Source organism: Dama dama, chromosome 25 (genome assembly GCF_033118175.1).
Source record: "Dama dama isolate Ldn47 chromosome 25, ASM3311817v1, whole genome shotgun sequence".
In the NCBI taxonomy this organism is placed as follows: Eukaryota; Metazoa; Chordata; class Mammalia; order Artiodactyla; family Cervidae; genus Dama; species Dama dama.
The window spans coordinates 45310312-45322382 of NC_083705.1; the positions used below are offsets into that span (position 1 = coordinate 45310312).

Consider the following 12071-nt stretch of genomic DNA (forward strand, 5'->3'; position numbering starts at 1 on the left):
ATATATCTGATGTAAGTTCAGTTCAGTTCAGTCACTCAGTCGTGTCCGACTCCTTGTGACCCCCATGAACTGCAGTATGCCAGGCCTTCCTGTCCGTCACCAACTCCCGGAGTTCACCCAAACCCATGTCCATTGAGTCAGTGATGCCATCCAACCGTCTCATCCTCTGTCATCCCCTTCTCCTCCTGCCCTCAATCTTTCCCGTCATCAGGGTCTTTTCAAATGAGTCAGCTCTTCGCATCAGGTGGCCAGAGTATTGGAGTTTCAGTTTCAGCATCAGTCCTTCCAATGAATATTCAGGACTGATTTCCTTTAGGATGGACTGGTTGGATCTCCTTGCAGTCCAAGGGACTCTCAAGAGTCTTCTCTAACACCACACTTCAAAAGCATCAATTCTTCGGCACTCAGCTTTCTTTATAGTCCAACTCTTACATCCATACATGACCACTGGAAAAACCATAGCCTTGACTAGACGGACCTTTGTTGGCAATGTAATGTCTCTGCTTTTCAATATGCTGTCTAGGTTGGTCATAACGTTCCTTCGAAGGAGTAAGTGTCTTTTAATTTCATGGCTGCAATCACCATCTGCAGTGATTTTGGAGCCTAGAAAAATAAAGTCACCCACTGTTTCCCCATCTATTTGCCGTGAAGTGATGGGACCGGATGCCATGATCTTAATTTTCTGAATGTTGAGCGTTAAGCCAATTTTTCCACTCTCTTTCACCTTCATCAAGAGGCTCTTTAAATTTAAGGTGTACAAAGTGTTAATTTGATCCATTTTATATTGTAAGAGACACTCTTTTCTTAATGATTGTTTTGCAAATAGCAGGAAGTTCCCATAGATAAAAGAATTCTGGACCTTTTTTACCCCCCAAAAAAAATTTTATCAGATATGGATTTCTTTGTCCATGTATTTTAAGGGAATTTGGGGTCCTTCTCATTTTCTGAATGTCTGAAAAATTTATAAATTTGTGGAGAAAATTTTTTTATCATTTAATAAAATAATAAAATAATTTTTATCATTTAATAAATCATTTAATATCTTCCTGCCATCTGAAGTGCTATGTGGAATGAGCTATTAGGATACTAACTGTCTAGAGTACAAAATTGTACAGTTCCTCACAGTATATGCCAAATGCACTGTAAATGATGCATGCTGTAGTGTTGAGAAGTTTTGCTTCAGAGTAGCCATCAGTGGAGGAGATGAAATGGAGGAAATGAAATATGACCTGGGCCTTGAAGGAAGTGTAGAATTTTCATAGCTGACAGCATTCTGCTCAAATATCAGGAGATTTTAAAACCAAACTAATTAAGCATAAGATAAAATATAAAGTTTGTAAAGTTTGAAAGATATACAGCCAGATAGGAGGGCCTCGAAAGTCAGACTGAAGTCCAGACTATATTTTGAAAGCAGTGAGGAATCATTGACACCTTGTATATAGTTTAGGATAACCAGTCAGATGGAGGTGTGCAGAATAAAGCTTGGAATGAGACTATTGATAACTTAGTTTGAGAGAAAACTTAAAATACACTGGTTTTGAATACATCTTTTAGCAGATCACAGTCACCTTTTTAGGGGGTAATTATTAATTATATTTTTCAGCTATCCATTAAATCTCCCGAATACATTTTATAAAAACCAGTTTAGTGTTTTATGATATGTTTTCCATGGAGTGAATTATATATATCTTGTGTGTCCGTTACTTTTCTTTGAACCATTAATAAAACTTACAAGCTATGTCAAATCATTCAAAAGAAATTTTTGCTAGATGGCCAGAGGTCACCTCTACCTGCTGTAATTTTTTGAGGCAGATGATTTTGGAGAGGGAAAAAACAGCTACTTATTTCCAGTGAAAATTGCCTTTTAGTCTGATTTGATGTATTTTGTCTGGTGAAGAGTTGACTAACGACACAGATATGACAGAGTTCAAATTATGTTGAGTTGACTATAATGATATAATAATGACAGAGTTATTTTTGTATAACATAATTAAAATTATGTTATTTTATATGAAGCAAAGAAGCTACTATATCAAATACTTTCTGCACTTTATAAAAATTATGAACTTTGAAGGAAATTTAAACTCATAAAGTATAGCCAATATCAATATTTTATTACTTAACTTTTGTATAATAAGCTTATTATTATAGCTATAGAATTCAAAGGAAAAATACTTTCATATATGAAATATAAACAGACTATAGTTTATATTCAAAGTTATGGTAACAAGTCAACAGAACTTTAAGGTAGCTTAGAAATGGAAAATTGTAGTGTAAGGGTTACTTCAAGCACCTTTTAAAAAGCAAAATCTTTTCATTCTGTTTTTAGGCCTGTTCATTGACCTCAGAATGAACTGCTGCTAAGGCCTTCTGGAGTACTTTGCTCTTTCTCTTCAACCTGATCAAGCAGTACTTAGGCCATTGCTCTGCTTTCCTGTTAGTCACTGGATTTCTTTCACTTTCCTGAAACTCCTTGTTCTCTTCTGCTTGGAGGTTTTCGTGCATGCTGTCCCTCTGTCTGTTGTATTCTTACTCTTTCTTTTGGTTGGCTGATTCCTATCCTCAGTTTAGCTTTTTATCTCAGTTTAAAAAATCAGTTCATCAGAAAACTTCCCATGTGAGATTATAGAGCAGTTTTCACACCTTTTCTATTTGAATCATATCTGCTTTCTTCACTCAGCTAAGCTCTTTGACAGGAGCAGTGTCTTTTGGTAGAGATTATTCATGGGTCTGCGTATTTTAAATTTTGGTGGATATTGCTAAATTATTTTCCAAAAAGGTTATTTGACATTTTATTGTATATAGGAGGCCTTTCCCCCTACAGTCTTCCCTCATTACAAAATAGCAATTTTTTATAATTTTGCAAGAAAACTGTCCTCATTTTAAAAACTTGTTTTTTTTTAGTGAGGTTGAATTTTTTTTTTCAGTTATTTATTGGCCAGTTGCATTTCCTTTATAGCTTCCCATTTTTCTATTGATTTTTAAAAACGCTTCATATATTAAGGATAGTATTTTTTTCCATATATATTTTATTTTTTCACAGCTTTGTTTATACACCCTATGGTTTCTCTGCCTCCAGTTTTACATCCCTTAAGGCCATTCTCTACCCTATAATCAGAATGTTCTTTTTAATATTCTGGTTGATTCACTTTTGCCTCCCAGCCTTTGAACATCCTGTTTCTTCTTCCTAGAACAGTGGTTCCAACTTTTCAAAAATTTCCTGTAGTATTATAGGATATTATAGGATATGAGAACTAGTGCTTCTAAAGATTCCCTTCCCTAATGCCTTCATGCCTTTCTTACTCTTTAAATTGTTTGTTTAATTATCTCATCACCACACTGTAATCTTAGTGAGACTTAAAACACCATGTCTTCCCACTTCACCCTCCAGTGTGGATTGTGGTGACCTTTCACCTAGGACAGTGCTGACATGTAATGTACTCTTAATCTTAAAAATGTGGAATGAATCATTAGTTGTGACTGCTGAAAGTACTCTGTTGTTGGAAAGGAGCAGGTGCTTTGTGATATTTTTAGCCTGTTCTGCTGCTTCTGGTTTCTTTGCATTTTAGATAATGAGGTAATTGAGCATGAGGAGCAAGGTGGAAGAACAAAGTCTTGTTCTTTTAGAATCGCAAAGTCTGACTGATCCTTCATGAGTTTTTCTAATGCTTATTCATCTTTGTATACCAAATGATAAGGCAGTAAATTTAGAAATTTATAGAAAGTGTGAAGGTGTAGATAAATTTGTTCTATAATTTTATATTTTTATTTTTGTTATTAAGAACTTCTATTCAGAGAATGGAACTTTATTATATGCTGAGTAATTTAGGTTGTTACTAAACTTCTGAGAATATATATAGTACCTAGAGCATCCTGATTTGAAACACCTAATCTATAGAAATGGAAATATTTTTATTTCTCTTACTGTTCTTATAGGAAGTTCGTAAAGTGAATGAGAGCATCAAATATAACCACCCACTGAGAAAATGTGTTGACACAATACTTAAAAAGGTAATTAAATAATATTCTCATCTGCTTTCTTTTGAAATATAAATCTACATAATGTAATATTATAATAAAAGCATCAGAAAAGTACACAAACAGCATATGATTGACATCTTCCAGCCTTTTCCATTTTTATGTTAACAGTAAATTAATAATAATTTGTACATAAAATTTGTTAGTTATTATACATTTAACATTATTTATTGGCAGTATTTTCCATTGAAATGTGGCTATAGAGATTATGTTAAATAATGTAAGATCACTGCTGTGACGGAGATGGACCTTTATAGGTTGCAAAAATGTCATTAAATGTAGTCACAAGAGGCATATCTCCTGTAAGAAAATAAACTAAGTTCTCAATAATTACTTTTAAGCAGCTTTGTACATGTTATCTTATAAGCATAGTTTATAAAATAAATGATATTATAAGATATTTAATGTAGATATTTAAAAAGAAACTATACAATTAAGATTTTGATGCCTTAGTATTAAATTGGAGGTATTCATATACTTTCAAAAATGATTATTTTGTAAATGAGTTTCCCAGTTATCTTCTCGGCAACCATAGAACCACTGAACTATTCCTTTTCTTATGTTTATTTTTAAAGACTTGTATGTAAGTATTTTTTTAATTCAGGTAGCATTGATTTATGACATATTTTAAGTTTTGTGTGTACATTATATTTCTAATTTTATATACCCTATACCATCCTTACCACCAAAATTTATTTTCCATCAGCCATACAGTGGAACCCCTTTATCCATTTTACCCTATCTCTATTACTACTTTTTTCTCTGTATCAATGTTTGTTTTTATTTAGTTTGGTTTATTCTTTTATTTTGTTTTGTTCATTTATTAGTTTTTTATACTCTACACATGGGTTAAATCATATAGTGTTTTTCTTTATCTGACTTATTTCACTTAGCATAATACCCTCCAGGTCTATATGTGTTGCAAATGGCAAGATTTTGCCCTTTTTGATGGCTGAGTAGTATTCCACTGTGTGCGTGCATGTGTGTGTGCTTGTACACATATACCACATCTTCTTTATCCATTCATTCATTGATGGGCACTTAGGTTATTTTCTTGGCTATTGTAAATAATGCTGCAGTGATCATAGGGGTACAGATATCTTTTAGGATTAGTATTTTCTTATTCTTTAGATAAAATCCCAGAGGTGAGATAGTTAGATCATATGGTAGTTCTGTTCTTAATTTTTTGAGGACTCACCATACTATCTTCCATAGTGGCCTGCATCAATTTACATTCTCACCAATTGTGTGTGAGGATTCCATTTTCTCCACATCTTCACCAACACTTGTTATTTCTTGTCATTTTGTTAATAGCTGCTTTGATGATTTGCATTTCTCTAATAATTAGTGATGTTGAACATCTTTTCAAGTACTTGTTGGCCACCTGTATGTCTTCTTTGGGAAATATAATCTATTCAGCTCCTCTGCCCATTTTTCAGTCAGATTATTCATTGTTGAATTGTATGAGTTCTTTACATATTTTGTATATTAATCTCTTATTGGATATATCATTTGAAATTCTTCTCTCATTTGGTAAGTTGTCTTTTCACTGTATTGATGATTTTCCTTGCTATACAAAAGCTTTTTATTTATTTATTTATTTTTTTTTGTGGATGCTTCAACCTACATTTAATACAGAGAATTGCTTAATAAACTTCAACATATATTCATTTTTTCATGAATTTCTACATTATTTCAGTTGCTCTATTTACTATACTCTTTTTTTTTTTTTTTTTTTATTATTATTATTTTTTTTTCCAGTGGGTTTTGTCATACATTGATATGAATCAGCCATGGATTTACATGTATTCCCAATCCCGATCCCCCCTCCCACCTCCCTCTCCACCCGATTCCTCTGGGTCTTCCCAGTGCACCAGGCCGGAGCACTTGTCTCGTGCATCCCACCTGGGCTGGTGATCTGTTTCACCATAGATAGTATACATGCTGTTCTTTTGAAATATCCCACCCTCACATTCTCCCACAAAGTTCAAAAGTCTGTTCTGTATTTCTGTGTCTCTTTTTCTGTTCTGCATATAGGGTTATCGTTATCACCTTTCTAAATTCCATATACATGTGTCAGTATGCTGTAATGTTCTTTATCTTTCTGGCTTACTTCACTCTGTATAAGGGGCTCCAGCTTCATCCATCTCATTAGGACTGGTTCAAATGAATTCTTTTTAATGGCTGAGTAATATTCCATGGTGTATATGTACCACAGCTTCCTTATCCATTCATCTGCTGATGGGCATCTAGGTTGCTTCCATGTCCTGGCTATTATAAACAGTGCTGCGATGAACATTGGGGTGCACGTGTCTCTTTCAGATCTGGTTTCCTCAGTGTGTATGCCCAGAAGTGGGATTGCTGGGTCATATGGCAGTTCTATGTCCAGTTTTTTAAGAAATCTCCACACTGTTTTCCATAGCGGCTGTACTAGTTTGCATTCCCACCAACAGTGTAAGAGGGTTCCCTTTTCTCCACACCCTCTCCAGCATTTATTGCTTGTAGACTTTTGGATAGCAGCCATCCTGACTGGCGTGTAATGGTACCTCATTGTGGTTTTGATTTGCATTTCTCTAATAATGAGTGATGTTGAGCATCTTTTCATGTGTTTGTTAGCCATCTGTATGTCTTCTTTGGAGAAATGTCTGTTTAGTTCTTTGGCCCATTTTTTGATTGGGTCATTTATTTTTCTGGAATTGAGCTTCAGGAGTTGCTTGTATATTTTTGAGATTAATCCTTTGTCTGTTTCTTCATTTGCTATTATTTTCTCCCAATCTGAGGGCTGTCTTTTCACCTTACTTATAGTTTCCTTTGTAGTGCAAAAGCTTTTAAGTTTCATTAGGTCCCATTTGTTTAGTTTTGCTTTTATTTCCAATATTCTGGGAGGTGGGTCATAGAGGATCTTGCTTTGATTTATGTCGGAGAGTGTTTTGCCTATGTTCTCCTCTAGGAGTTTTATAGTTTCTGGTCTTACAACTTAGGAGTATATCTACCTAAAGAAACAAAGGACCTATACATAGAAAACTATAAAACACTGATGAAAGAAATCAAAGAGGACACAAACAGATGGAGAAACATACCGTGTTCATGGATTGGAAGAATTAATATTGTCAAAATGGCTATTCTACCCAAAGCAGTCTATAGATTCAATGCAATCCCTATCAAGCTACCAACGGTATTTTTCACAGAACTAGACCAAAGAATTTCACAATTTGTATGGAAATACAAAAAACCTCGAATAGCCAAAGTAATCTTGAGAAAGAAGAATGGAACTGGAGGAATCAACCTGCCTGACTTCAGACTCTACTACAAAGCCACAGTCATCAAGACAGTATGGTACTGGCACAAAGACAGAAATATAGATCAATGGAACAGAATAGAAAGCCCAGAGATAAATCCACGAACCTATGGACACCTTATCTTTGACAAAGGAGGCAAGGATATACAATGGAAAAAAGACAACCTCTTTAACAAGTGGTGCTGGGAAAACTGGTCAACCACTTGTAAAAGAATGAAACTAGAACACTTTCTAACACCATACACAAAAATAAACTCAAAATGGATTACAAAAGCTTTTTAGTTTGATGTAATCACATTTGTTTATTTTTGCTTTTGCTTCCCTTGCCTGGGGAGACATATCTAGAAAGATTTTTGCTAAGAGTGATATCAGAGAGCATCCTGCCTATATTTTCTTCTGAGATTTTTATGATTTCAGGTCTTACATTCAAGTCTTTAATCCATTTGGGGTTGAGTTTTATATATGATGTGCAATTGTGGCCTAGTTTAATTTTTTTTTTACTTTTTGCATGTGGCTATTCAGTTCTTTTCCTGTGTTTTAAATCCTGTGTTTTAACTAAGATGAGAGTCATGAGAATCAATTCTCTAATCATTTCTCTTATATTTGCTACCTTTTGAGACCTGTTTATGGAGGTTAACTAACTTGCCCAAGTTCATAGATGTATTAAATGACTAAGAGTAGGGTTGGTGACTCCACATCTGGAAGATATTTGCAAGAAAATTGGATATGCTTAAGAATGAAAGATTCTTAACAAAAATAAAATTTTTTATCTTAAAAAATTTTTTATCTTAGAATTTCTAAAAATCTACTTGTTCCTTTTAGTGTCCTATAGAGTATCAGGAAAAAATGGGCAGGAACATGGATGATTATGAAGATTTTGATGAAAAGCATAATACCTACCCAAGTGAAAAAAGTCTGGTAAAACTACATAAACAGGTAACTATATAGCCTTTTTACCTTCTGATGATTTTAGTTGGATTCACTGCCCACAAAAAAGGAGTTTTGAGTGAATGTATGTCAGAAACTTCCTTTGATCTTGTCCTTATCATTATTCTTGGAAGTGCTTTAACTTCCTGTTTTTTGACAGGAGTACTGTTGGCATTTCAGGAGGAGAATTATTCACTGCAAACTGTTACATATATTACAGAATATTAACATCCTCAGCCCCACCCAGTAAATGCCATTAGCACTTCCCTGTTGTTGTGACAACCAAAACATGCTCCTTAGTAGGGAGTTGAATCACTGTTGTTTCAAAGCACTGACAGGTATACCCCCTGCTGTCTTTTTAAGGTGATTTATTCAGTTCAGCGACATCGTCGAACTCAAGTACAATGGCAGATTCTTTTGGAACAAGCGTTTTATCTAGAAGATGTAGCAAAAAATGAAACAAGTGCTACTTGTCAGTTTGTTCATACCTTTCAATCGCCAGAGCCAGAAAATAGATTTATTCAATATTTTTATAATCCTACAATTGGTATGTAATTTTTGATATACATTTCAAAGTTTGATGCTGATAATTTTCCTGATGGAAAGTATATATTTTCACCAATGCAGAGTTGAATTATAATTGTGTTTTTTGACCTACACCAATTTGAGTTTGATGTTTCCTCATGATCAGATGCAGGTTCTGCATTTTTGGCAGGAATACCTCAGCAGTAATGTGTCCTTCTCAGAGCAGGAGGCCTATGATATCAGTTTGTTCTGTTATTGGTTATCATTTATTTAGGATGGTGTCTGCTTGTTTCCACCAGTATGTCTCTTTGCAATTATGTATCTTGTGTGGAGGAATTTTGAAACACTGTAAATACACTGTTGCTTCTTTATGGTCTTCCTAATCATTTTTTCTTTTTATCTTACAGAGTGGTACTGGGAATGTCTTTTGCGACCCTGGTTTTATCGGGTACTTGCTGTGGTGTTGTCCATATTCTCTGTGATAGTTGTGTGGTCAGAGTGCACATTCTTTAGCACTAGACCTGTCTTATCCCTCTTTGCAGTCTTCATACAGCTGGCTGAAAAAACATACAATTATATTTATATCGAGGTCAGTTTGTTTTATATCTGTCATAAATAAATGTCAGTCATGGTTTAAGTTTAATCCTTAACTGTTGTATCTTTTCTCCACCTATTTCTTCTAATAATAATGAAAGCAGTGAAGTTCCCCACAGTGTTATTATTCAGATTTCCAAAAATGAGCTTCATCATTTTACCCAGACTGTAAAAACTAAGAACTGTATTTGAGGAGAGATGAAAAGATGCAAAATAATGCACAATATTTTTATGAGACTATTTTGATCCTGTTTATGCCAGTGAAGCTAGATAAATTATAGTTTTCATGTGAAGAGTTGCCAAGGGAATGAGAGAACAGGCTCACTTCAGGAGGTAGATTTGAAACTTATGGATAGGATGTGGGACTGATTAAGATCTAGATTTTTTTTTCATAATTTCATTTTCTTAGGTGGTTAAAAAGCTGCTATTACTGTGTTTAAATTTTAGAATGTCAATAAATGTTAGTTGGAATGAAAAGATGATGCTTATAATAGTATATAAAGTACTGAAGTCTATTAGTCTGAAACTGGGTTTTTGTTTTGTTTTTTCAGATTGCTTGTTTTCTTTCCATCTTCTTCCTCAGTATCTGTGTTTATTCTACTGTGTTCAGGATTCGTGTATTTAACTATTACTACCTGGCTTCACATCACCAGACTGATGCGTATAGCCTTCTTTTCAGTGGCATGTAAGTAGACTGTGTTTAGAAACAAGGAAAATGTCTCCGTTATATGAAGGTCTCTTTTATTTCTTGTTGTTTATGGCTCTTTTACTAACACCTATATTTCTATGAGCTAGTTGCTTAGGTTTAAGTATTAATTAGATGCTTGTTGATTGCTAGCTCAGTCCTGCTTGAAGTTTAGGGTTAAAATAGGTATGCTAGATTAGGAAGGAAAAGAAGGGCATAGTGAGTCTGGATTTACCAATTAGAAGTCAGTAAATAAGTTAGTAATAATAGAAACATTTGAGATTTTAGAGACTAAGTCTAGAAAGTGTTCTGAGAATCAGAAAAATTCAGTGGTCACACTGAATTGTGGAGGACTAAGAAGACCAAAAGAATAATTTTTGCTAAGAGATTTAGCAGAATTTTAGAGAGATGGCTCCAGCTTGGGCTAAATTGCACAATCTATTGTTTGTCCATATTATTAAACTAGTTATATTAGGTTTTTAGGGCTGGACTTTGGGAATTTCAAGAGGAATCCATATCTGAAGCATCTCTAAGACTTTTTTTAAACCTTTTTTCCCGAAATAATTATAGATTCAAAGGAAGTTGCAAATACAATACAGAATCTTAGTAACCTTCACCCAGCCTCCCCCCGTGGAGACATTTTATATGCTATTGTACAATATCAAAAGTAAAAAATTTACACAGACACATTACTGTTAACTAGACCACAATAGACTTTATTAGTTCTCACTATTTTTTATACTTTATTCATTTGTGTGTGTGTGTGTGTGTGTAGATTCCTGTAACCACCACCATAATCAAGATATAGAACTATTCTGTCACCACAAAATAACTCCTCACTTCACCTCTTTATATTCATACCCTCTCTTCATTTTCATCTCTTCCTGTTCTCCAGCTCCATGTTTTGTAAGGTTCTTTGTTTATCTGGTCATAACTCCCCAGAAAGTAGGCATAAAAGGAACATACCTCCACATAATAAAGGCCATGTATGACAGATCTACAGCAAACATTATCCTCAGTGGTAAACAACTGAAAGCATTTCCTCTAAACTCAGGAGCAAGACAAGGGTGGCCGCTTTTACCGCTGTTATTCAACACAGTTTTGGAAGTCCTTGCCATCACAATCAGAGAAGAGAAAGAAATAAAAAGAATCCAGATTGGAAGAAAAGTAAAACTCTCACTGTCTGCAAATGACATGATTCTCTACATAGAAAACCCTAAAGATGCCACCAGAAAATTACTAGAGCTAATCAGTGAATATAGTAAAATTGCAGGATATAAAATTAATACACAGAAATCCCTTGGATTCCTATATACTAACAGTGAAAAATCAGAAAAAGAAATTAAGGAAACAATCCCATTTACCACTGCAATAAAAAGAATAAAATACTTAGGAGTAAATTTACCTAAAGAGACAAAAGACTTCTTTGCAGAAAACTATAAGACACTGATGAAGGAAATCAAAGATGACATGAACAAATGAAGAGATACTAGCACAAAAACAGAAATATAGACCAAAGGAACAAGATAAAAAGTCCAGAGATAAATCTACACACTTGTGGGCACCTTATCTTTGACATAGGAGGCAAAAATACACAATGGAGAAAAGACAGTCTCTTCAAAAAGTAATGCTGGGAAAACTGGTCAGCTGCCTGTGTAAGAATGAAATTAGAACATCATCTAACATCATACACAAAACTAAACTCAAAATGGATTAAAGACGTAAATGTAAGACCAAAAACTATAAAACTTTTAGAGGAAAACAGCACTTTGACATAAACCACAGCAAGACCCGCTATGTTCTCCTAGAATAATGGAAATAAAAATAAACAAGACCTAATTAAAAACTTTTGCACAACGAAGGAAGCTATAAGCAAGGTGAAAAGACAACCCTCAGAATGGGCAAAATTAATAGCAAACAAAACAACTGACAAAAAATTAATCTCCTAGGTATATAAGCAGCTCATGCAGCTCAATACCAGGAAAACAAACAGCCTAGTATAAA

The 12071-nt window shown here is 34.2% G+C and overlaps 1 protein-coding gene across 4 annotated transcripts in view; it reads left to right on the forward strand.

The window, feature by feature from the left end:
• Positions 1-12071, forward strand: part of LMBRD2 (LMBR1 domain containing 2) — a 47972-nt gene that overhangs the window by 17682 nt on the left and 18219 nt on the right. For all 4 annotated transcript variants that reach the window (XM_061129954.1, XM_061129955.1, XM_061129957.1 and 1 more), the window contains 5 exons: positions 3937-4011; positions 8159-8272; positions 8627-8810; positions 9196-9377; positions 9934-10067. In XM_061129954.1, coding sequence (XP_060985937.1) covers positions 3937-4011; positions 8159-8272; positions 8627-8810; positions 9196-9377; positions 9934-10067 — 689 coding nt within the window. The remainder of the gene's footprint in view (positions 1-3936; positions 4012-8158; positions 8273-8626; positions 8811-9195; positions 9378-9933; positions 10068-12071) is intronic.